Source organism: Branchiostoma lanceolatum, chromosome 15 (genome assembly GCF_035083965.1).
Source record: "Branchiostoma lanceolatum isolate klBraLanc5 chromosome 15, klBraLanc5.hap2, whole genome shotgun sequence".
Classification (NCBI taxonomy): domain Eukaryota; kingdom Metazoa; phylum Chordata; class Leptocardii; order Amphioxiformes; family Branchiostomatidae; genus Branchiostoma; species Branchiostoma lanceolatum.
Window position 1 is genome coordinate 3,276,300 of NC_089736.1, and position 26,574 is coordinate 3,302,873.

A 26,574-nucleotide genomic window follows, 5' to 3' on the forward strand; every position below is an offset into this window, starting at 1 on the left:
ATAATATATTAGCGAGTAATTTGCCTTTATTCATAACTTTACCTGAATTATTTAAGACACAACTCCCTAATATGACTCCTGATATTTCTAAGGAAGTTTCTCTTTTTGACTTCTTTAGTGTGCAAGACAATAGCATTACTAAAGATTTGTATAAGAATTGTATTAAAGATTTTAGAGAATTCTTGAAAGGATTTTCAACATTACAAAATCATGCGTGCATGGATGTCATCCATAAAATCAAGCCAGCCTGGCCTGATAGCTGATTCGACCTCGGTAACGCCCCTTGGGAAGAAACCATTTCGCAAGGTCAACCGGTATAGACCGGACTTTTTGGTTACCCCTTAGTGCGTAAGTTAAGGTCCTAATGGCATTTTATGTTCCTTCGCCAATCCGACAACAATTCTTTCACAGCTACTTAGTATGTTTAATGTTCAAATTGGTCCTCTATATGACTAATATCTCTGCAATAACAAAATTTGCCCCAAAACGCTAAACGCTCAGGGACAACAGAAAGTTGTTCCACCGCATTCTTACAGAGTCACACGCACACTTCAGAACGGCTGCTACAGCACCAGCTTGAAGGCTCAAACGTCTAGTCTGGATAACAAGAAACCATGAAGCTTTTGGTAAGTTTAGGTTTTTGTTCCCCTGCTGTTGCTTGGCAGCCAGAATGTTCAGGTCATTTCGTTGTAGGATCTAGTATTTACATCTAGGATATGTGATTTTTGGCTGTTGTTACTTTTATGTGAACAGTCTCTTCGGTCTTCGGACCCTATTTCAAGACATTCAAGGTCACATCCTCTTTTCCGTCTGGAATCTAAGTATCTAACTTAAGAATGAAATCTATGTATCTCGAAATTGTTAACACGCTTCATAACTCTATATGTGGGCCTGCAACAGTGTCATGCAAAATCAAACGTTCAGCTATATAAGAATGGATTTCTTTGATTGTGGTTCTTACACTCAGGTGTTGAGTGTCACCGCCCTCCTGTTCGCGACCATCGGTGCCGCCCCCGGACAGCAGCAGAAAAGTCTTCTGGAACTACTGAAGAAGGACGCCAGGGAACTGACTGAGCTGGTCAAATATCACGGTGAGTTTGTTTGTTTTGTTATTCTCCTGTAACATTGGCAGAGCTGAATCCGCGTCGTAGAAACTCCGGACATTCACAAACTTGCAGCCTCGAGGTATACGCCTGTTCGACTTTGCTACAAGGAGAATGCTGTTTTGTATGACTAGACACTTGTCATAAGCGGATTCAGCTGGTCATTATATAGCAGACTTAACCCTTAAGCTGGCGGGTCCCTAAAATTCACAGGACACCTAACATCGTACTCAAGTCACAATTGCATGATCGCGATTTATGAATGGATTTAGTCGATAGTCACAAAAGCGATTGCCGACTGTTAAAACGCGAACTGTAGACTAGAAAGATGGCAGATGTTGAAACATTGTAAAGAATGCCAGTACTTTAAGAGTGCACCTCAGGTGACATAGAGTGTGTGGTCGTCCCCCGCGGGTATAGCAGACGCGACGCGCTTTTCAGACGACAACACCATGCGGTTCGACTGGTCTGTTTGGCCTCCCGTACCTTATAATTATCAAGATGACCTTCAAACTCAAATTTTGTGTCTGCTAATCGAAGAAGAGTCAAAGGACAGAAATGACAAGCATGGCACAAGTCCACTAAATTCACTCATTTTTTTTCACATATGTATTTACTCCGATGCCTATTATATCGGTCTATCTGAAGGACTTTTTGGGTATGGGCACAAGTATATATATCAACCGAGTGCGAATGACCTGCTGTAATCTAATGTTAAGTGTTTGTTTATTTCAGAGAATGCAGTGAAGAATGAAGAAGAGAACGAGGAGGTAGGGCAACTAGTCAATACTGTTGTCGTCAAAATGGTTAAATGGTCATGAATTCTAGTTCATAAATTATCCGACGTCATCCGCTAGCCTGAACTCAATCAAGCTCCTGTAACGGCTTGCCGCCCTGTAACCGCATAGCCGTGTGGGGAGGGGACAGAAATCCCCGGACAGCTGGAGTTTGCGTTATACAGACTAGTCATGCGCTATGATAGAAAGTTGCGTTTATATGTTTACATTAAGGTTGTTTACATTTTTCATGATATCATATGGAAACATGTCTGTATTTGTTTAATAAAACTGTGGCTTCTTCTGATCTCGCAGAATCTCGCGATGGTTGAACCCTCGGGCAAGGTTGTGGAGTCCAAGCGCCGTAAGTCATTTGGAGGACAACGTTTATACGACAAATATGGCCATTCTTATTAAAGGTTCTTTAAAGAAACATACTAGTAATGAGGGGTTTCTTACAAAATATACTAGACTCTACCGTTGCTATGTGATAGAGAATAAATAAAGCACTCTATGTGGTGTTTTTACGTGACGTAAACACCCACCATGATGGTTAGCTGAACCTGTAAGACAGTGTGTGTAATGTGATTTTACGTCCTGATTACGCTGCATATGACTATGACTTTACATTAGTAGATGTAGATTCAATTTAAGCTAACAGCAAACGTACATGTAACTGAAAACACCATTTCAGATCAAGGACAATATATAATGTCCTTGTTCCAATAGACGACGATTGCTGAGCCGGATTTGAGTGACTGAAACATGATGCGAGATGTAAAAGCATGATTGGATTAAAAGACAACAATACAAACGAAACGTACAAAAAAAGCAAATCGTTCTTTCTCTATTGAAATTCGTTGAGCTATCTGTTAAATCTTTGGTCGCTCAGCGTTCGCTCAGTGATCGCAGTGCGGTCGCAGCCTGTAGTGGAAAGTTGGTGAAACAACTTTACCTGATGCCTTCCGGCATAGTGAACAATAGTTACGTTGTCACTTGAGTTAAACACCCTATATCTTTTGTACGCACAGAGCTCGGCACGTCCTACCCGCTCAACCAATGTTCGCAGCCAACCAACGGCTTCATGCCGCTGTGTACCGAGTGCTACTTCCTCCGTCGACTTCCAAACAACTACTCTCCTGCTATGATAAACGAGAAGAAATGCCAGGCACAGACCTGTGTGCGGGGTAAGTTCCTTATAAATGTCTAATATCCGACAACATTTTCGATCATTTTCGACCAATACAAAGGTTACACAAATATCTAAACTGCCCAACTTAAATAAGGCAGTTCCGAATGTTCGGGTGTTTAATATTATTGGTCAGTCCAACCTGTGTTTACACAAGCTCTCGTTGGCTTGGGTTAATGACCCCCTCGAAAATTCCCTGATACTTCCATGACGTGTTAAAATTTAGCCTCTACCAGGCCCCGTCTTATCGCTGGGAAAATAGTAGAAATCGGCCGAGGTACCCAGCTATACAGGGTAGTCCGCTATACAGTGAAGCTCCGCTGTATAGCGGACTAGTAGCCTGGTAGAGGCTATTAAAACTCGGTGTCACCAACTACTTGAATTCTGTTGATGCAGTTCATTTTATTTTATTTTATTTTACTTTATTTTATTTTATTTTATTTTATTTTATTTTATTTTATTTTATTTTATTTTATTTTATTTTATTTTATTTTATTTTATTTTATTTTATTTTATTTTATTTTATTTTATTTTATTTTATTTTTATTTTTTATTTATTTTATTTTATTTTATTTTATTTTATTCTATTCTATTTTATTTTATTTTATTTTATTTTACCATGCAGGTTTCATTTCATTTCATTTTATTTTATTTTATTTTACCATGCAGGTTTCGGACACTGAATTCTGTTGATGCATTTCATTTCATTTTATTTTATTTTACCATGCAGGTTTCGGACACTGTGAGCAGCAGTATCTAACCGTTACCATCCTGCAGAATGTCGGAACCTGGCAACAGGAGCAATGGCAGAAGGTCAACCTACAGGTCGCGTCTGGCTGCAGGTGCAGCGTCAGCCAGAATGGACCTTTGCACGATTGGCTGCCTTAGATAAAGTCACTTTCACAGTGATGGTAAAGAGCTAGGATCTATGAACGATGGTAGTCAGTTGCCTGGCGTCCAAACCTATTATAGGCTCCCGAGTATCCTCTCCGCATTGGAGCTCCCGAGTATTTGCGGAGAAGAGACTCAGAAGCTATAGTAGGTTTAGATACCAGGCTAGGTAGTCGGGGTATCTGATTACCTGAAAATCCTATATAGCCAGAAAATTTTCATTCTCTTTGCTTGGTAGCTGTTCTATTCACTTGTAATAAGAAGACAGGTTAGTGTTGAATAATTTGAGTTTATTTAAAGAAGCTGGGATGTAGATTTGGCAGTTGCGATGCTGACTTACTTGTGGTTGCAGCCATAATCATCTGTACCAATAGTGTTATCCAATGCAAGAAACTAAAAAAATCACCTGTGATGACTTGTTTCTCCATTAGCAATATGTATCGCAATAAATCAGAGAGTTCTGACAGGAAATTCCTCTATTTTTCTTTATAAGATTAAATGTCAAACGTAACGTGATATTTACTCATCGTGTAGTTTTGGTAGCTTTCTTTTGTGCACGTATTAGATCGAGAAATGGAAAACTAAACATGTTTGCTATGCCGACACTTAAGAGTTTCATTCTGATATAGTTGTGTTGTTCGTTATAATTACGAAGGTTGTGTCCAACGAAATGATTTGATGACAATAAACTGACTTTTGCTGTCCCTCAAAGAGACCATTGTGTGTCATTGCCAGCAGTCAATAAATTCAGGAAGATGTATACTTTGGAGGGAAGGTGAATTAGTAGCAAGGGTAAAGGATTTTTTTCATACAGCAAAATACATAGAGAGATAGCAAAGTGAGGTAAGTAATTCAAGTGAGGTAAACAAAGACAAATTGAGAATTCCATAACTTTGCGATATATTCCACTTGTATTTCTCACAAACCAAATGACCTTAATTTCGACCAAGTAAAGCAAAGCATGCATACTTAACTTTATTCTAGTAATTACGATCCTGAGCGTATATATGAGCTTTCAACAGTGTATCATAAGCGTGCATCTTGTCTATAGAAACATGGTTTCTACAAGTAAGGAGGTTTATCATCACTATAGTCGTGATAGTACGGGTTTACACTATATGAGCCGTCCGCATGTTGGATCCAGTAGTTGCGGGGGTCGTAAGGACTGTAGCCGGCGCGCGCGTAGGCCTGGTTGTTGTAGTGTTGTGGTGCGTTCTGGTAGGGATGTAGGCGTGAGGGGTCGACGCTACGGTAAGTGTAATACACAAGTATGTCACTGTAGGTGTAGTCAGGGTAGTCGTCACTGATGGGGTCGGGTGGGTAGGCGGGTAGGCTGGGGGTGTAGGCGGCAGGGTGGGTAGCTTGTGGGTCAGGAGGCGGGTGGTCTGGATAGGAAGACAAGGGAAGGCCGGTGTTTCATCTGATAGAGGTAAGATTTCTGTTTATACAGTCAAACCTGATCGGGCAACCACCTGCCACTGGCAACCATCTCCTACAACAAGCCACTTTAAAACAGTCCGTTCCATTTTTATAGTTAACCCCACCCTGTCCTCAGCAACCACCCTGTCCTCAGCAACCATTTTCCTCAGTCCCTTGAGCGGTTGCTGAATCCAGGTTTGACTGTAGGAGGCTTAGATGGGTTTGTGTCCGTGGAGTTCATCCGTAGGTTCTGTAGTGTACGGTGTATATGTTAGTATCGTTCCAGCTATAGCAGGGTAAGGATCGTTATGGTAACAATGGCTTAGTTGTGGCTGAAGTGACATGACAGTGTTGGCAGTCGTCGACATCTGTGTGGTGCGGGGAATAGGTTCGCCTTGGTCCTGTTCTAGAAGCTGTAGGGTTGTAGATGTTTCTGTTGAGGGGTGGGAGTGGAATTAGAATGTTGCCATTCGTCAAAATCTGCGTGCCTGGATTATAAAAATAAGCAAAGGCTAGATAAGATGGCGCTAAACATCGTTCTGAAGTGAGCATAATCAGATGTCTTTGCGCAGCTACTTGTAGTAGTCCCCTTCAGGGTTATAGAAGGGGTTGAAGACCCAGGACCCGTCCGGGTTGGACAGGTAGTGCTGGTTGTAGGCCCACGGGTTCTGGAAGTGCTCTCCCTCGGAGCCGTAGTGGTTCTGGCCCGAGGGCGGGTAGTAGTGGGCGTTGTAGTACTGGTACATCTGCCGGTCGTAGTTGTACTGCTGGTAGTTGGGTGCGGGTTCCTGGTACCACGGATGGACTCCTGTAAGAATGGGACAGAAATGATGCGGCCGTTAGTACTCGCGGTGCTGTTTCTCAAACGATCCTCTGACTTCGGGGCTCGTTTACAATTTGACATCATTTTTACTTTAAAAGCTTATAAACATGGCTTTAATAGACACGTTTGTACGCGTCTTCGGACTACAAAACCTGCTTGCGTCACAGGGGTAATTGTATCCTTTCCGCGAACATTCGAACGCGTTCTAAGGTCTTCGAAGAACGGTATTTGCGTTAACATGCAAGCACCCCTGTGACGCGCAAGCAATTTTTGTGTCCACGGAAGTGTGAACTCGTCTTATTGGTTTGTGTGTGGAGATTTGACTTGCAATAAACGGCAAAATGTATTTTGTTTTTAAAGTTCCTTAAAAAGCATATTGACAAGCTGCATAGAGTTTTTTTAATATGTTACAGTCACTTTTTGCTTTTAAAACATGACGTCATGACCTCTGACCTGGACGTGACCCGCCTGCTACGATGTCTCCCGTCTGCCTGTACTGCGCAGCTTCCCTCACTATGGGTCGAGCAACACATAACGTCATACAACTACAGTTTCTACGACTTCCGCAAGGGGAAGGGCGAAAATAACCTGAAACAATCAAACGTCTCCGCTAGAGGGCGTTAAACAGCAACCATCTCCAAACCCCTGCAAGGAAACTGATATGAAACAGGCAAGGCAACGAGGGTCCTGCATTTGAAACTTCATTCAACATTTCAAAGTTCAACGTTAAGCCTAGTAGTAAGAAGACGTTGAAAACAAATGTTCCAGGTATTGCTCGATATAGACCATGTACCTGTGAAGGTGTAAAGACAATATGGTCAGTTCTAATCGTTCTCTATACTACCGGCACGCACACACAAGTATCAAATCAGGGAGTGCTTCGGGATCTCGACAGGTTTGGCCCAATTGGCGACATAGGGTTTAACGTAAACTGAAATGGAACCCATAGAATTTGGCGAAACTGGATCGAAATGAAATTTGATAAGAAATCTCCGTATTTATGTACTTAATTTGCACATTAATTTAATCATGAAATCATTTCTCTGCAACTGCATTTAAAGCTGTCCACCCGATGAAATTAATGTGTGTGAGACTCCCTATGTTAGTAAACTGCAAACTTCATATGTGGATGATGCCTCACCTGGCATAGTCTCAGCGCCTTGTTGTTGTTGTTGTTGTTCTGCCGCCTGGTTTCCGCCGTGATCCTCTGTACGTCCATCTAGATCTGGAAGAGACAAGGGCTTTCTAAGAATAAAAAGGGCAATTGAATCTCCTTGGAATATTAATGCAAGAAATAGCAATGTCTCCTTTAACTACATTTACTTGCCTGTATAGGCAATACTATACTATAGCCAGTGTATTCCGGAATATTCCGGATAATCATTCATCCAGCTCACCCTCCTGCTCCGGATACTCCGGTTCCGTTTTCCCTTGTTCTGGCTCTTCCGGATAATAGAGGCCGGGATCCTCGCGGTTAGACTCTTCCGGATCCGGATAGTTGGGATCTTGGTCCTCAACTTCGGCCTGTTCCGGATAGTACGGATCTTTTTCCTCCGGTTCCTCCTCTTCCGGATAGTTGGATATCGGTTTCTCAGATTCCGGTTGTTCCGGATCGTAAGCGTCGTCCTCCCACCCCGGTATTTCCCAGTCGGTGTCGAGGTCTTCCCAGATGTCTTCCCATTCTGATTCCGTATCCGATTTCTCTTCAGGCTGAATGACGTCATCACCGTCACCTTCCGGCTTTTCCTCGTCCTGATATACCGTTTCCGGAGTCTCGACACCACTTCCGTCGTCCTCACGCGCCTTCGGAATAGGCCCTGCAGATGAGGAAGAGGCAGAAATTGTTTCTCAAATCTTACTCCACGAGTATATATAACTTTGTTCATCATTTTTCAGAGGATGAATAGTGATGATGATGGCGATGACAATGATGACGATGATGTTAATGATGATGATAATGATCATGATCATGTTGATGACGATGATAATTATGATGACAATGAATACATGATTGTTATTGTGTTGTTCACTGTACACCGTTATTGTTTGTATCAGTTTTTCTGGACGTCTTAACGATTACCTTTAGTTCAAATATATTACAATGTCTCACTACACTGTTGAAAAGACCCCACACCATATTGTATTACCCGGATATAACATTACTGATGTCCATACCTGCTAGGGCCATCCCGATAACACAGAGCAGCGCCAGTACCTTCATCGTCGTGCCGGGAACGTGACAGAGCTGTGAAGAATCAGAAAATAATCTGTAGACAATTCAAGTTTCTTGCAAGGGTTAGAATCATTGCTTTGCCTACAGCCATAATCATGACCCATGAACAACGTTAACCATAGAGGCAAAGTCCAGATAGGCACAGAAGTGCACTTTGCAATACCTGTACACATGTATCTGTTTTGTTCACCCGGTATGGTCGCATATGTACAAACATAAATTCACAACGTACACACAGTAATAATAATGATAATAATGATGATGATAATGATAAAATGTCAAGGAGGTTCGAGAGGTCAGAGGTCTTGACTGACAGTAACAGGGGAGTTAAGATTTGAAATAGTTTGGCATGGTAAGTTGACTGGGGTGGTAAAAATCTGATAATCGCACCTGACCTTCCCGTTCTAATTCCCCTCCCCCTACCAGGGCGACATTTTTGCTCGCATCCCTGGCGGACCTGTGGCCTGTGCCTCCCACTGGGACAGATATTAGCCTAATTCGTCAAACCCTTCAGCAAATAACTACCCTGCACCGCACCGACCGAGGAGACCGGTAGTCTACAACTGCAGCCTCGGGACATGGTCATAAAACTAACAGAAACTAACTTCTCAAAGTAGAACTGAACAAATAAGAGTCCAACTGTCCACATTTCGACGTAGCCGTTTTTAGAAGCACTTCTGTGGTGTGCTTGTTCACTTCTATGTCAATGAATCCACAATTTTAGAAGCCAACTAAATACTGCAGTTTGAGACTAAGTTTCTCATAACATTCAAGGTCTGCGGTTGATTATTCCGTGGTTCAACACGCAAGGACAGACACGAATGGTGAACTGGGTCTCTCTTAAATCAACTTCTCTAGCTATAAGGATGTCTGAAACTAAAACGTGACCTAAACGCAAAATATTGAAAAGCTAAAAAGTATACAAATGTTAACAATGTACCCCGCCCGTTTAAATCGATATATGGTCTGAAGGTTTTATTGGTAAATTGTTGACAAGGTATCATCACATTTCTTCGTTGATGATGCCGAATACAAGCGCACTGTCAACGTTACACTGCTTACAAATATAGAGTGATAGAATAAAAGCTTTAAGGTTTCACATCTTGAAATGATACACGTGTCCATGAACGTTGCAGTCATGACGATACGTTTGAAGTCTGAATCCACAGTTGCATGGTTGGCGTTTCAGAAAACAGATACCCACCAATATGAACTTAGCCTGACCCTGTGCATGGCCATGGATGTATCCAATGCGAGGAAAGCTTTTGCTACTCCAAAACTTACATCCTTGGCCTGTGAAAGTCTGTATCAAAACGCAGGACGTGCAGAAAGTCGAACTTACCTGCCAAGCTGAGGTGATGTCGCGTTAGAAGAACTTTTGCCCTCACCGCCCTTTGGATCGTAAGTTACCGGTCTCCTGATAGGACCATGGCACGTCACGTGGTGTGACGTCACAGGTATTGTCCAGTGAGTGATGACCTTCGGAGTCTGTCCTGTCCAAATGTCCAGTGTCCTTAACAAGAGACTTTGGCCTATCGGTACACACACACGTACCTCAAACTGTACCCGTGAGAGGTAGTTATGCTGGAAGAGGATCTGTACCGACGGCCTCACAAATCCAATTTACTGTTAATCGGATTACCCAGATCCCTGTAGTGTACAACTCACGCCAACATACATTGACTGAAGGATAAGGGTGCATATATTTGTAATTTTATAGAAGAATAAGAATAGAATACTTAATATTAATTGCAGATAGTTGTCATATCACTGTATTCATTATCATACCAGATAAGTTTTTCCCTTTCTTTATTCTACCTTATATTTCTCAATTCCCTAATATTGGGATTTGGGATGAACACATCACGATTTTACAATTGGTTGGTGAATACGGATTACCCAGCATGTTCAAGTCACGCTAGCTTACAAATAGAGAGATGATATGCCAGAAAAGTTAGTCCGCTATAGATGTTACAGTTTGTGACCTCTAGAGCCTGTCGGGACTCGGCATCTCCTTTAATCGCTATCTGATAGGTGCGAAGTAGCTGAATAATCCTTTTATTGCTTTCCGACTCGACAGTGACGGGCCTTACATCATGGATGGCATATTGGGCCCTCTCTCCGTAGCCGACTCCCTTATCATACTATTCACTCTATTTGGCCAACTTCTACTATATTTCCAGCCATCTGTGGGGCCTGGTAGAGGCTATATATACCAACAGAGAGGTGGGGAGAGCGGACAAAAAAAAACGGGGCATATGATAAAACGGTCACAATCTTCCCCTCCAACCTCTGCTTGGACCCTCTCTCCGTAGCCGACTCCCCTAACAATAACATACTAGATTATACTATTCACTCTATTTGATCAATATCTACTATTTTTTCAGCCATTCGTGGGGCCTGGTAGAGGCTATACGTGGCTAGTCAGTGAGCGGGAAGAGAACGACAAGGCCACGACTCAGAAGCCGCATGTGTCTAGGATCTATAAGACCTATAAATAACAGACCAAACTGTGTGTGTAGGTAAAGAGTTTAATCCGATACAGCTGTACATGGGTGGAAAAGCTAAAAGGCTTCCTGTATACAGACCCCTTCTTATCAACAGTAGTGATCACTAATCTCCAAGCAGATGTTGGGTAGACAATCGTTAATCTCCAAGCAGATCCTCTGGTGGCAAAATCGTTATACAGAATGGTGGCCTTATGGGTACTGCCTTTGCCTATATAGCGATTTTGCCACTCGGAGATTAGACAATCGTTGTGGTTTCTGGCTGGCCGGGCTTCTCTGCTGACAGTCTCTATAGTACTGGGGTACCGTACAGGGGTAGTGGCTGCCAGAGAAGCTCGGCTAGTTATAAAGGAATAAAGATTGTCCACCCAACACCTGCTTGGAGATTAGGTAGTAACCTTTCACAAGTTTTACCCTGCCAATATCTGCTTCACAGTGTCACAAGCTATCTCGGCAACTACGTCAAGGGAACGAAGGTCGACATCATTACAGAAACATTATCTAGAGCTACGTTCTAGGAATAACAGCATTGGCAATGGAATGTCGTATTGCAAATGAAAAGGAGGGAATTAAGCAAAGTTTTTTTTTCCCAAAAGTCAGGAATATTTTCCTATGAATCTTATCTATGAGCTTTTTAGATGCGTAAAGTGAGCTTAAAGATATACTAGACAAGGTCCCTGCCTAGTCTATTCATTTTGCCTTTCCTTGCAAATAAAATGAACTAAAATCAAAACATTGTTAAACTTGTTAACATGACTACACTTTAAAGTACAGCGTAAGTACATACAATGAAAATGAACTAGACTAAAGTAAATATGCATTGAAATGAAGTAAATCTGCCTAGTAGCGAATTTACGTACCATGACATGTACGTCAACTTGGTTTTGTGAAATGTACAAGTCGTAAGCCCCTATCTCACTGGACCCGCGGCACGTTGGCGACCTCGCTGCGACCGGGCAATTTTATCGATGAAATCAAATATTTTTACGCTTTGTGTGTCTTTTTAGTCATACCTGTACGTTTTGCATGATATTCCCATTACAACATCGGCGGTAACATAATTCCAGTTTAGCGACGCCGCCAGCGTGCCGCGGGTCCAGTGAGATAGGGGCTTTACTGCACTTTACTTGAACTGGTACTGAGGGTCGTAGAAGGGGTTCTTGACCCATGACTGGTCCTTATTCATGATCCAGTAGTTGAGGGGGTGAAAGGGGTTGTAGAACGGCCTGTCCGGCCACACGTAGGGGTCGACCTTCGACATGGGGCCTTCGCCATTGGGCGTCTCTGGCTGACCTAAAAAATGAGGTAAAATAGAAGGTTAAACAGTCGTTCTCAATAAGGCGATTAACGGTTTTAAGTGCGCGAGTACAAGAGGTCAAAGGTGAAGATCCCTATTTAAACAGTTCTTGTCTAGACTTAATACATGAACAACGTTACAGACGTATTTTGTTTGAGTCTCGGGAGCTTTCAACTTTGAAATATTACCCACAATGCATCACAACGCGCATACGCAGTTCAAATTTTGAACCGGCTTATTGATGAAACTTTTCAGCTAAGAACACCGCGGGTCACTCCTACCCTTCTGGACAAGTGTGTTGGATAAAAGGTGACTTATTTATCGTTCTGAGATGAACAGGTCACTCTTCCATCAAATTAAGTTTAAATAAGAAAACCGTACCTGGTGATTCCGGTGCAGTCTCATTTTCCTCATCGGGTGTTTCCGCCTTGGGTGTTTCCTTTGGCGCCGGCACTACGGGAGCTTCCGGTTCCGCTGGCAAGGGGTCCGGATACGGATCTGGCTCTTCCGGTTCTATGGGCTCCGGCTCGTTCGAGTAGACATCTCTATCCGGCGCGTAAGGGTCATACGGATCCGGCTCCTCCGGCTCATATGGGACTGGGTACGGATCCGGTTCCGGAGGATTCGGATATGGGTCATACGGGTCCGGTTGGTTCGGATATGAGTCATACGGATCCGGTTCCTCCGGTTGGTTATACGTGTCGGGTTCCGGCTGATACGGGTCCGGTGCCGGTACATACGGGTCTGGTTCAGGTACATACGGATCTGGTTCCGGTACATATGGATCCGGTTCCGGTTCATACCGATCGGGTTCCAGTTGGTTCGGGTAACTGATTTCCGGTTCTGGTTCATATGGAAACGGATAGGGGTCCGGTTCATACCGATCTGGTTCCGGTTCATACGGATCTAGTTCCGGTTCATACCGATCTGGTTCCGGTTCATACCGATCTGGTTCCGGTTCATACCGATCTGGATCATACGGTTCGAACGGAACATATGGCTCATACGGATCCTCCTCCTTTTCTTCCTCTTCATACGGTTCGTACGGTTCATATGGGACATACGGATCTTCTTCCTCATCTTCTTCTTCTTCTCTCTCATCTCCTCCTCCGTCTTCATACTCCAGCTCGGGAGGCGCGATGTAGTTTGGGTTCACGATGTACTTCTCCTCGACTGGGTCGAAAATCCAGTAGCTCGTTGTGTCGATTTCTGAGTCCGGTTGGCTTTCGTCTGGATAATACGGTTCTTCTTCCTCTTCCGGATAGTCCGGCTCTTCCTCATCCGGATAGTATGGTTCTTCCTCCTCATCCGGATAGTACGGCTCTTCCTCCTCATCCGGATAGTAGGGTTCCTCTTCTTCCTCGGTCTCCGGGGGAGCTATGTAGTTTGGGTTGACAATGTAGTCATCTTTCTCAGCGTCGTAGAGCCAGTAACTAGTTGTATCTATAGCCTGTCTCTTCTGGATCGGCCCTGAAAATACATACGTGTTTCTATAACGTTCGTGTCTGATTTAGCGCCGCGAATAAGCCGATTCACGGTTTGATCTGCGCATACGCAGCGCGATCTATTGTGGGCTGTATGTCAAAGTTCAAGGCCCCTGAGACATAAAGAAAACACGTCTGTTTTTACAAGTTAGGGGCCTTCACCTTTGACATATTACGCAGAATGGAGCCCTCTGCGTATACGCAGTTTAATCTGTGAACCGGCTCATAGTTAGCCTGGGTGCCATTCCGATTGCTACCGAGGCTCCTACACTCGCTGCCCTGAAAAAAATGATATTCAAGGCAGCGATCGCGAGCCTCGGTAGTAATCGGATGGCACCCAGGCTAGCTTACAGTTTCATCATTGTTGGAGTTTTCATGCACACAACCATGCAGTGTTCTACTTGCTAAGACTGCAGCGACCCTTAGCGGTCAGAAGCAGGTATAACAAACATTTCTTACGGGTCATACGTTATACATGTACCTGTGAAATTGCCAATGGGGTAAAGAATGTATGTCAAAAGCGATGGAATATAGATTATTTTATATCTCCAACTGCCACTGAGGAAAGAGATACAATCAGGAAGGAAATAGCTTTCTAAGGATGGTACCAAAACATCAATTTTCAAACATTTAGTAACATTACAAAAAAGGAAAACTACAACATTGTTAACTCCACAAAACCCACACATTACATTTCATCTTCCACTGCTTCCACAAAAGAAATAAAAAAACTTCGATTGGAAGTCGTGGAGTAAGTCCTGTATTACCAGTAAAGTATACCTGATATGACATATGAAACTTGCAAGACTAGCACTTTAAGAAGGACACAAAGCTCCTTAAGAAACCCCTACCTGCAGAGACCAGTCCGAAGAGACAGAGGTACAGGACGAGCCACGTTGTCATGACGACGGCAAGGTATTCTTCCTACTGGACGCAAACGAAGAGTAGACAAATTAAGAACGACACATACATCGAGTCCCCAGGACATGCAATAGTTAGACTTTTTAACACTGAGCAGGATTTTTTCCCCAGAGAAGTTGACCGTGTGATGCGCGCCAAAAAACTCTATGTCTATACGTCCACGTTGCTGTTGTTGTTATCAAAAATTTCAATATGTTGAATTTTTTATGCTCTATGTATTTATTATCCAAAGTGCAATAGTAGAAGTGATTGTAAAATCAATACAATTCAGTCCACTTGCAAAGGACTGCAATTTTGATTGTTCAATAAAGTTTGAAGTTAAAGAGCCCATCGACCACCCTCAACAGAGACTCTGCTAATATCTAAAATAGCAAGGATTTGTTCTGCACCACGGTGTTTTTCTTGAGACCCAACCCAGCCCAAAGAAACGTTTTCAAAACATCTCCTATATGGGCGTTGGAAACCTGCTCCTAGCTCCTTCTAATCTTCTGCAACGTTATGTTGTATCAAATAATTTTTCAGTTTTAGTAACTCAAATAATTAAGGTAGAAGATGATCCACTTTGTTATAGGTTGTAGTTTGTATGGTATTGATAGAAATATTCTTCTTACCCATACTGAAGGAAAGTTTCCTCGCTTTTAATTTCTGACTAGCTGTGAAAATTACATTTTTCAAGTCGTTTTGTCGATTCTGTTATAATCAAACCCATCTCAACCTATATATTTAACATCAACAAATCGAGAACATGCCGGACCTATATATAAGAGTAGATTTAGATCGCATGTTTTAGATTAGTGTCAGAATTCCTTCTTTACCACATGTATATGTACTTCGCTCGATAGGGCATGAATGTACAATAAAGGTTATTATTATAAACCTTGTCTGTGGTTTGTCTGATGAGGGCAGCCCTTCCCCTCCCCCACACATACACACGCCGTCTGTCCCCCAGGCTTCCAGGGCCCACTCAGCTCACCGATCACGTCCAAACTTGACACGTGCGTCTTCATCCAGACACAGCCATCCGTCAAGTTTCCTTACCTTCTGTCTCAAGAATTCCCCAGGGGAAAAGGCCACGAGAAAGCTTATATATCGCTACGGTGGCCCGACCTAGCACAATACGGACGTCGGGATTTATAAACAACACATGTTCGCGGGCTAAGATTCGATGACAGCTTTGCACTAGACGCTAACAAGAAACGGTACTTTAAAAGACTTTCCTCTCTTCACCGTCAGGTGGAAATGAGCACCTAGCTTCGGTTAGGGACGTCCCTTGGATATGACGCTTAACTTATCTTACACGAATTTCCTCTCTTCACCGTCAGGTGGAAATGAGCACCAAGCTTCGGTTAGGGACGTCCCTTGGATAAGACGCTTAACTTACTTTACACGACTTTCCTCACTTCACTCAGGTGGAAATGAGCACCTAGCTTCGGTTAGGGACGTCTCTTGGATAAGACGCTTAACTTAGTTTACACGACTTTCCTCACTTCACTCAGGTGGAAATGAGCACCTAGCTTCGGTTAGGGACGTCTCTTGGATAAGACGCTTAACTTAGTTTACACAACTTTCCTCACTTCACTCAGGTGGAAATGAGCACCTAGCTTCGGTTAGGGACGTCTCTTGGATAAGACGCTAAACGGGGTCCCGTGTTTGAGGAGAGCCACACCTCTAGCACGTAAAAGAACCCACCACACTTATCGAAACGTGTAGGGGTCCTTCCCGGTGTGAGGGAATCAAATAATTCTGCCCAGATACTAGTATACAGCTTGCACTGTTCAGTGAAAACCTTGTGTGTTACGCCATGAGGCGGTTTACCGGGTATGCAATACAAACAAACGTGGACTCCTCCAAGTCTGTCCAACGTGTACAAACTAAGACAGGCGGTCATTAATCTCCTCATGTGAGTCGACAGGTATTTATTTTTGGCGCAAACGACACCAGACGGGTCATTATCACTTCGGAAGCCTCTCGTCTGACAGGGAACATGTGTCGACCATGTGTAGGGGCTACGTGCCAACATCCGGGGGAGATTAAACTTTAACATACAAACCAGAATTTCTCAATACTCAATTTCTCTATACTCTGAATTAATTTAAGGTGTTCAGAAATTCGTTTTTCCCTACAACTACAAATGGAATTCGTTACCACCAAGTACTGTAGGTGCATCCTCATAAGATAGCTTTAAAATCAACGCTCACAGCTAGATGTGCAAAGGTTAGATGTGACAGATCGTTCAGCTGCTACCACGCCGCGTGCCTGCGAAGCTGGTGTGTTACGCCGAAGGACGGTTATACCGGCTACATGTAGACAGATACAGCTACAAACTATTTGAATTAAGGGCCCTGTCAGCTAAATTAACTTTCTTGCGAAAGGTTTGTGGAATGAGCTCATTGGATCGTTCCGTTTGGTTCATAAGGTAGTGCCGGTTTTGCCATAGCCTCGCTGAAGACCCTTCCAAGAAAACTTCAGTACGGGGCAACTTGCCAAGCACATCCGTGGTAGTTTACCTTCAACCCAGCTTGATGTAACTGACCCTCAGAACTTCTGTACAAGGCGCCGTGCCAGCTGTAGACATGGGGTTCATGCGTTCAGACTCTTGCAGCGCCGAGTGGCGCATAATGAGGACAGCAAGCCTGATCTTTTGCTGTTTCAGTAGGTATATGATGCTGTAATATACGGTGCATCATGTTAGAATTCGTTCAGACCCCTGTAGTGGCACGTAGGGCAGCAAGTGTCCCTGCTGTTTCAGTAGCAGGGTATAGTTTATAGTAATGACAACTTCAACTGGCTAACCCACAGGATGTGGCATATAACTGTCAAGGTTTAACACGGAGTGCGTATAAACGCAGGAATTTTGACCTTGGAATGGCGCTAGAAATGTGCGAAATATTCTTACGTCAAGCCTTATATTTCAATCATTGATAAACGCGTAGTAAATTCAAAGACATACAAATTCTGCGATTGGATACTTTTAACATCTTGGCAGCATTCTTGTTGTCACAGCGTTAGTTATGAGAGAGTTCAACGGACATGGGAATATGTATATAGTTGACTTTAGAGTTGATTACACATTCTAAAGTGCCTTGTGTTTTTTCTAACGTCGACTGCCAAGTTAGAACTTGAGACATCCTTCCATTTCTCGAAGATTAGGAGTACGTGTGAGCATCTTGGCACGTAAGTTTTTTTCTATACAAAAGTCAAGGCTGGAGACAAGGGAAGAAATGCACCTCAGTAAGGCCTTGAGTTAGATAAACAAGAGGAAATTTACAAGGTCAATGAAAAGTCTACAGGCTCTTATCGTAACAAACAAATGCTTAGCTTATAAGGGTCACGGAACGGAGTCAAGTAGACCTTATCTCAGGAAATAGATTTGCAAAGCAACGATCCACCAAAGACTCTAACCCTAATAATTCAACAGCATTTAAAATCAACCAGAGTTGTCCTGTAGGCTTGGTGAGCTGTCTCGCCGCGTTTTTATTTTCATATTTTTGTTATAATAGTATAGATGAAGTTTCCTATCATTAAGACTATAAATGTAACAACTAAACTTATCTATAACCTAAAGGATACCTTCACCATTTTTTGCTTAATAGGATTCCGATTATATAATTTAAAGAGCAACAAATGGTTTAGAATTAGAATTAGCTGGAAGATGTGAATAAATCTGAGGAACATCTGAAGACAATCAAAATTTAAGATGTCACTACCTGGCAAGTATTTTGAGGCACAGCTGAACATTTCTTCATTCCTCCCCCAAAGAGGTACGTCCACGAACCACCCTGAACTACTGGTCATGATTAGAATCATCTGAACCCATCCCGCCATCCAGACACCAGAGTTCCGCTCAAACCGCGGTGTCGGATAGCGGAGCACGGGCCAAGTTCAGAGTTTCAAGCCACGTTGTCATTTTCTCTGCATCAGTCAGCGAGAATACACGGGTAGGAGCGAGGTTGGGGTGGTCAATTCTACAGCGATACCACAAACTAGGCCCCATACACCAGACGGCGATCGCCCTGCGACCTCAGTGCGACCTAAATTAGATCTGTGCAACCATTGCCTTCATAATTGGAATATCATCAAAATCAAAAGTATGACTGATAAGATAGCAAAACACAACGTGTGAAAGGATTTGGTTTTTATCTATTAAATTCGTTGGAAGCTCTGTCAGATCGCTCGGTTGCAGGGCGGTCGCAGCGAAGTCGCCGCCCTAGGTATGGTGGGGTGACTTTGTGGAAGCAATTCTAGGTGCTCATAGTTTTCGGGATAGGTTGATATAAAACATTTAGAGTGGAATCACAAAGATTGTCAACCGAATTATGATCGGAAGCAGTGCTACTTGCCACAATTTCTTGACCAAATAAAAAAGACCCCTCGACATTCTCTAGAAATCTTTGTTCAGCTCGGGAATTTATGATTCGGACGTTCCTGTCTTCCAATCTTTTATGAATGATCATAAGTAACACAATTTTGAAGTTCACCTATTCTTTGCCGTAAATATTTGATATAAATCTTTGTTCTCTTTAGTGGTGGGGTAAACAAAAATACTCAATGAGCATAAGCCTCAATGTTCTCTACAAAAATACGCAGTATAACTAAAAGCTGCTATATTTAATCAACAATCGCTGTAAAGATTAACGACTTAATATACAGACGTTTTGAACCGTAGCAGCCGGTTCTGGCAAGTTGGAAAACGAGACGACCATTTTGAAAAGTTGGACGTGATTATTATGGGTACTGACAAGTCGGCATCACCAGATATCTTTGCCACGAATCACCAGGACCAGAGGAATATCTCAAATATCGTTCAGAAAACAGGGTGTCTTAGGCGGAGGGATAGAGTTGTGAATCCCACACGTTTCATGAGACTAAAACAAAAGTAGACAGGCAAAATTGAGACCTACCTGCTTCTGGCCGCGTTTTAAGGTGTTGGAGCCTTCGGACGTCTTCCGCCGAGCTGGCTACCCTTCAAGGGGTCCATATACCGTAACCTAGCATACAATTAGCAACCGTCTTTCAAAGCGACAGGGGTTAGACTTAGAGTCCAATCTTACGTGGCCTGGCCTTGACGCCCTTGTAGTTTGTATGTCTGACATGTGCGTTTGCTTACTCGTTTGGTCTGACTAGTTCAAGGACAAGTTACTTTCTTCACATAAAATGTATCGTCCGCGCGCAGTTATACTACACTGACTAGTTAAGACTCTTCTTCACAAATCTTCAAAATGTCCAATAACACATCTCTGGTGCTGTAGGGTAAATAAAGTTTACGTTAGGCCTGGTTTCTGAGGCGTCAAACGTATAGTTTAAAGCGTGGGTGCAGATAGAGATAATATATTTGCAGGAATACGGTAGAGAATTTATGGCAAACTCCGCGGGCTGATCTCCTGTCTGTGCGGGTGACACACTTCTGTCAACGCAAACCGGCTCAAACAAGTTCTGGACTTGATTTTAGACTCCGGAGGGACTCGATCAATAAACAAGCACAGGTTTAGGGAGATCAGCATTGGGACTGAGCGGTACATAAGCTGATACAGATTTCTTTACAGTCACAGTTAATCCTACACCAAAGAACTGGCGCGAAGACCCAAAGTGGTCCTTCTTAAACTTATGAGGGGCATGCCGGCACGGAATGAACAAGCACGGGTTTTGGGAGATCAGTTGAGAGTTGAGACTGAGCGGTACATAAGCTGATACAGATATTTTCTACAGTCTCGGCTCTCATCTCACTTAAGAACTGGTGCAAAGTGGTCTTGGGGTCGACCTTAAACCTATGAGGGACACGGTCTATGATAAACAAGCACAGGTTTTGGAGATCAGCATTGAGATTGAGCGGTCTTAAGTACTCAGGCTGATACAGATTTTTCACAGTCACGGTTAATCCTGCACTAAAGCCATGGAATCGCCCATCTTAAACTTATGAAGCACACGGAGTAAACAGGCACAGGTTTTAGGAAATCAGCACTGCTATTGAGAGCTAAACCTTAAGTATATAAGCTGATACAGATTTTTGCAGTCACGGTTAATCCTACACTTAAGAACTGACGCAAAGTGATCGCGGAGTCTACCATCTAAAACTTACGAGGGCCGGAATTAACAGACACAGGTTTTGGGAGATCAATATTGCTATTGAGCCTAGACCTTAAGTACTCAAGCTGATACAGATATTTTACAGTCACAGTTCATCCTACACTAAAATGGGGTTGAACTTCTTCCACTCATGAGAGACACAGAATAAACAAGCACTGAATTTGGGAGATCAGAATCGAGACTGAGCGGTACATAAGATGATACAGATTTTTTACAGTCACTTCTTTAATCTTACTAAAGAACTGGTGCAAAGTGGTCAGCCTGGTGTCGACCTTAAACATATGCCGGGAACACGGACTATGATAAACAAGCGCAGGTTTTGGAGATCAACATTGGGATTGAATCGGATCTTGCGTACATAGGCTGATAGAGCTTTTGTAGTCACGTTTCAACCCTACCCTACATCACTGCAGTTGACCTTCAACTTGTGAGGGCCACGGAACGAATAAGCACAGTTTATAACATACAGAAGCTGATGTAGATTGGACCGGCCCAAACTGGTTCTGGAGTCGATCTTAAGGTTATGAGGGTCGCGGACTGAATAAGCAAGGCTTGTGCTGTGTACAGTTACTAGAGCTAAGGCTAAGACAAACTTTACATTCTCCAAGCTCCTTGTAAAGTCTAAGACTTGCCGAGCGACTGTGTCACGGTCTTGTGTAGGGTAGAGGTCAAATGAGTACGTTGTAATCAAGGACAAATATTATGTACTAGTCTATAAAGTAGGGCGGTTGTAGAGGTGTGTTGTATGATTTGGGCTTTTGATATGTGACTTTTCCTCCAAATCATTTTACTCATTCCTACTTTTCAAAACAACCCGGGGATTCCTGAAGACTTCTATCGAATTTCACGCCCAACAGTAAACCATTCTTGGACCGTCTGTAGTCGCTTCAGCCTTTACACTTGGGTGAAAAAAAGAAGCAGAGCCGGATCAGCAAACAAGTGTGGTGTGGCGACTGTAATTCGTGAAATACTCGATCTATTGACATTTCTACAGACAACGGTTCAAAGGATGAACAAAACGAAGACTTATGGCATCCTTGAAGGACACTACAACTCCTGTATTATACACTGTTATATTGTGGAATTTAGAGTGAAAGTAAAACACGGCATGCAAAATCATACGATTAAAAAAAGACTATAACAGTACAAAATTATGTTTGATCCTATCAAAGAATTAAAGACACCGGTCCACAGAAGTAAGACTTATGCAATATCACTTAACTGGAGGATAGCTACCCCCTCCCCGTATCATTATGATATTGCGTATTATCATATCATATATTACGCTATCATATTGTATTGTAGAATTCAGAGTGAAGGTACAAAATGTAGAACACGGTATTATATAGATAGTATTATATCATATAGATAGTGCCTTCATGTAGTTTGAAATGGAGCATTGTAGAACTTAGCCATTGTATAGCATAGAACCTCCCTGTAGCTTTTAGTAGTTTGATATAAGTAGCCAGTAGTATTTTATTGTTTGCCTTACATTGTACCTGTTACAATCGCTGTGCAATAAACTTTGACTTGACTTGACTTGACGGTATGCAAAATCCTACGGTTAAAAAGACTGCCTGTAACATTTTACTGCAAAATACTGGATTCTAAGAATTATATGAAGGACAGAACCGATCCATCGTGCCCAATTCCCATGTTATGTGCATAAAACAGGTCATAAAAGGACTATAGATGCCAAATGTCACAAGGTCCAGAATATGATGCTGAATTTGCACTGACGTACAATCAAACGTGTTCAAGTTCTGCATAAGCCCATATGGCCATTGTGACCACTTTTTGCTGGCCCCTTAGACCATTTCCCCAGCGTTAATAACCCTGTCTGTAGTAGCAACCTGTCTACAGTGGCCATATTCCTCCAAGTCCATTGCGAGGTCGCTATAGCCAGGTTTGACTGCATTACAATTAGCTGGCACTGCCCCGTGCTGCAGTACGGTTTACTGCCGGTAGAAGGGGTTTCTGGCCCATGAGCCGTCCTTGGTGAAGATCCAGTAGTTGTCCGGGTGCCAGGGGTTGTAGTAGGGCGCGTTGTTCCACACGAAAGGGATGATCTGCACTGCGTTGTTGTTGCCGCTAGGAGGCGCAGCCGTCACAACTGTTGGAAGAGAGACACGACTCGTGCTTTAGGGGGATGTCACACTTGTGTGTATATCAAGTCCGAATGGGTCTCTGTATTGACATTTTTGGCTCAAGTAAAATTTGTGCACAAAGCAATATTTGCACAATACAAAAGAAAAAATGGCTACTACACACCTTTAGGATCTTCCTTCTCGACTGTTTCTGGAAGGGGACAAATATGAAATTAATATATTGAGCTACATACTAGTATTAGCATATACAAGTACAGAATCTGACATTGTTTTGAAGTCTTTAAAATAGCAACCTCTTGCTCCATCCAAAATATATTTTTATGTATACGATAATAACGTTTCAATGAAGGTAATCAAGGAAGAGAATGCACCCACCTTTCTCAAGCGTTTCATTGGCAGTTTCTTCTTTCTTTTCTTCTTTCTTTTCTTCTTTCTTTTCTTCTTTCGTTTCTTCTTTCTTTTCTGGAGTGAGGAAAGTTATGTAGTTGTTATGAGTATACATAAAGAGATTGAAATCTTGTAGGCGGTATACATACAGGTAGACGAGCAATTTGATACTTGTATCTACTTCAAAAGTACCATCACAAAAATCATTTTCAAAGAAAAATAGTTTGAAAAAGTACATAACTCGATAATAATGGTTTGGCTCATTCCTTAAGGAGTAAGTATACCTGGAGACTCTTCTGGTTCTACCTCCTCTGCAGAGGCCACGGATTCTTCCGTAGCAGGATCTTCCTCTGCAGGCGCTTCCGGTTCCTCCGGAGCAGGCACTTCTGATTCCTCCGGAGCAGGATCTTCCTCTGCAGGCGCTTCTGGTTCCTCCGGAGCAAGGGCTTCCGATTCCTCTGGAGAAGGATTTTCCGGAGCAGGCGCTTCCGGTTCCTCCGGAGAAGGATCTTCCGGTTCCTCCGGAGCAGGCGCTTCTGATTCCTCCGGAGCAGCCACTTCCGGTTCCTCCGGAACAGTCACTTCCGGTTCCTCCGGAGCAGCCACTTCCGGTTCCTCAGGAGCAGCCCGTTCCGGTTCCTCCAGAGCAGGCGCTTCCGGTTCTTCCGGAGCAGGCGCTTTCGGTTCCTCCGAAGGCTCATCTGGTGCTGGGGCTTCAGGCTCCTCCGGAGCAGCTAATTCCGGTTTGGTCTCTTCCGGTTCTTCCGGATCGGGCAGTTCCGGTGCGGCTGCCTCTGGCTTCTCCGGAGCAGTCACTTCTGGTTCGGGCTCTTCCGGTTCCTCCGGAGCAGGCAGTTCCAGTGCTGGTGGTTCTGGTTCCTTCAGAACTATTGCTTCCGATTCCTCCGGAGCAGGTAGTTCCGCTGCGGGTGGTTCTGGTGCCTCCGGAACAGGTAGTTCCGATTCCTCCGGAGCAATCTGTTCCAATACGGACGGTGCTGGTACTCCAGGAGCAGGTAGTTGCACTATAGACGGCGCGGGTCTCTCCAGAGTCGGTCTCGGAGTGTTTGCCGGTGAATACTGTACCCGCACATCCTTTGCAGGCTTCTCCGGAGCAACCGGTGCGTCAAACACAAATGGTCCGGGTTCAAGCAGACCGGCTGCAGGGTCTAACCCCACATACGGATCGTACGGATAGGGATCCACTAACCCCGGGAGCTTCTCGTCTCGTCCCGCGATCAGCGGCAGTTCCTCCCCGCGCGAGATGTGCAGAGGCGGGGACTCGATGTAGAACGGGTTCTGGACGTACTTCCCCTCCCCGTCTTTGATCCAGAAACTGGCGGTGTCCACGTCGGCCGACTCGCGCGGGACGAACATCGCGTCCACGTCCACGGACTCACCCTGCCTCTTACGGATCGGGCCTGGAGGGGAACATATTGGAAGAGACTACAGTTGTGACAGGGCAACCAGAGATGGCAGACCTCACCCCCCCCCCCCCCCCACACACACACCCATACTTATTTGCGACCCACACAGACAGAATATAACTGAAGATGTGGAAACGCCAGTATTGTGTAGATTTGGGAATTTTAGAAACACACACCGTTTACGCAAGAAAACATTTACTCACTGACAGGCAACAGAATAATCTTATATCATAGTATTGGAAACGGTCAGACGTTTCCAGTAGCATCCACTACCTTTCGTTAGTGACTGTCACTGATGAAAGGTAGTGGATCAAGTTCTATCTAAAACATCTGACCGTCTCCAAAATCTTATCCAGTTGCTCGAGTAACTGTTATCTTATGTATCTTATCACCTTGATGTCTAACCTTCATCGACACGCACACACAGTGTGAATCGCTGGTTAACACATTATATGACGTCACATCTTAGGATGTCAAGAGACAGAAGATCATGATCACGACCTGATATGTTAAGGAAGAAGAAAGGAGTTACAAGTAAGAGAAGAAGGGGGTTCCTTACCGGCAAACGCCACTCCAAACAGACACAGAGCCAACACTAGCATGTAGGTCGCCATGGCAACGGGAAACTCTTCGACCTGAGGAAAAAAAGCGATATTTCAACGTTCAATTTTGGGAGACAAACATGTGTGGCTGTGTTCTGTATTTTCGTGACACATACGATACTTCTGTTTTTTTCTGCCAGATTCTGCCTTAGGCAAAATAAGCTGACAGAATGAGGCTGGTGCGTCGTCACTTGTTGGTAAATCCTGTCACTATTTAGGTCAATTCTCAAATGTGTTTATATTTCTCACAAACAGAAGAACGTGCGAAAAACGTCACGTCCCTTCAAGGTCACCACTGTTCAAAGGAACCAGGCCATGTTACTGGGCTCTACCGGACGCCTTTGATTGCTTATGAAAATAGTAGAATTCTGCCAAGTAGGTTAAATAATTTACCAGAAGAGCTAGCCGGCCTAACGATGGGTATACCGGTAACAAACCCGTGAGGGCTGAGACACCCTTGTCAGGCTTGTGCGCGTATCAAGTCCGTATTAGTTCCATATTGACATTTTTGGCTTAGGTAAAGTTTGCGGCCAAAGAAGTCCTTAAGTTTTTACTATGACCCACCACCGTGCAGCCTGGTTATCTAACCGAAGAACCTCTTCTTCGTCCGCAAACTTTACCTTAAAGCCAAAAACGTCAACACGGAACTCATTAGAACTTGGTATACGCCAAGTCCGGATAAGTGTGACAGTCTGCTACGTTCCAACACTACGCCTACACCGTACGCGGACGTCGTAGGACACTGGCGTCGTGGGGGGCGTCGAAACATATTGCTGTATCCTAAGCTGTGCAACACTATAGCTGGCGTACTCCTCCAACAAATCATCAATTTGATTTCTATTTGGTCTGATTCTACCATTTTGGTAATCAGCACGACGTTGTCAAGCTTCTATAGCTGTTCATTTCAACATATAACTTATGTCTCGGGATAGTCTACTGTTCAATGGAAATGTCAACGAATATGCAGAAGGCAGAAAGGTTTCTCTACATATACAAGACAAGAAGTTGGATATTCATTGTAACCCCATGTATCATATCATATCAACAGTTTAATGATAATGAAATGTACAGTTAACCCTATATTAGTGGGACCTCCTGGCCTCTATATCGGGACCAACTGACCACTTTTTGCCGTCCCTTATATAATTTCCGCCATTGATCATAGAAACCTGTCCATCTATTCTGACCATATTCTTCAAATCCCTTTAGCAATCACCGTAGACAGGTCTAAAACATGTGTTCAGATACAAGGAAAGTTTCCTTACCTGAGACTGTGAGAGAGCGGTAGACCAGACTGCTGTACGGTACAGATGGACACCACAC

At 43.5% G+C, this 26,574-nt stretch overlaps 4 protein-coding genes across 4 annotated transcripts; 1 reads left to right on the plus strand and 3 right to left on the minus strand.

Moving 5' to 3' along the window:
• Positions 1-180: 180 nt before the first annotated feature.
• On the plus strand, positions 181-4,670 carry LOC136449254 (uncharacterized protein T16H12.9-like). Its single transcript, XM_066449205.1, has 6 exons — positions 181-626; positions 968-1,091; positions 1,839-1,873; positions 2,195-2,243; positions 2,911-3,066; positions 3,799-4,670. Exons 1-6 carry the CDS (start codon positions 615-617, stop codon positions 3,954-3,956), a joined length of 534 nt encoding a protein of 177 aa, XP_066305302.1. The 5' UTR covers positions 181-614; the 3' UTR covers positions 3,957-4,670.
• Positions 4,671-5,950: 1,280 nt separating this feature from the next.
• Positions 5,951-8,448, minus strand: LOC136421040 (uncharacterized). The gene is made up of 5 exons (XM_066408185.1): positions 8,377-8,448; positions 7,599-8,018; positions 7,343-7,426; positions 6,655-6,714; positions 5,951-6,186 (listed from the first exon to the last, which is right to left on the minus strand). The coding sequence occupies exons 1-5, from the start codon at positions 8,420-8,422 to the stop codon at positions 5,951-5,953; spliced, it is 846 nt and encodes a 281-aa protein (XP_066264282.1). The 5' UTR covers positions 8,423-8,448.
• A 3,290-nt stretch (positions 8,449-11,738) lies between these two features.
• On the minus strand, positions 11,739-19,709 carry LOC136421140 (uncharacterized). The gene is made up of 4 exons (XM_066408291.1): positions 19,545-19,709; positions 14,574-14,646; positions 12,620-13,708; positions 11,739-12,234 (listed from the first exon to the last, which is right to left on the minus strand). Exons 2-4 carry the CDS (start codon positions 14,623-14,625, stop codon positions 12,065-12,067), a joined length of 1,311 nt encoding a protein of 436 aa, XP_066264388.1. The 5' UTR covers positions 14,626-14,646; positions 19,545-19,709; the 3' UTR covers positions 11,739-12,064.
• Positions 19,710-22,682: 2,973 nt separating this feature from the next.
• Positions 22,683-25,060, minus strand: LOC136421041 (uncharacterized). The gene is made up of 5 exons (XM_066408186.1): positions 25,042-25,060; positions 23,507-24,643; positions 23,211-23,297; positions 22,999-23,025; positions 22,683-22,840 (listed from the first exon to the last, which is right to left on the minus strand). The coding sequence occupies exons 1-5, from the start codon at positions 25,058-25,060 to the stop codon at positions 22,683-22,685; spliced, it is 1,428 nt and encodes a 475-aa protein (XP_066264283.1).
• Between the last annotated feature and the right edge of the window lie 1,514 nt (positions 25,061-26,574).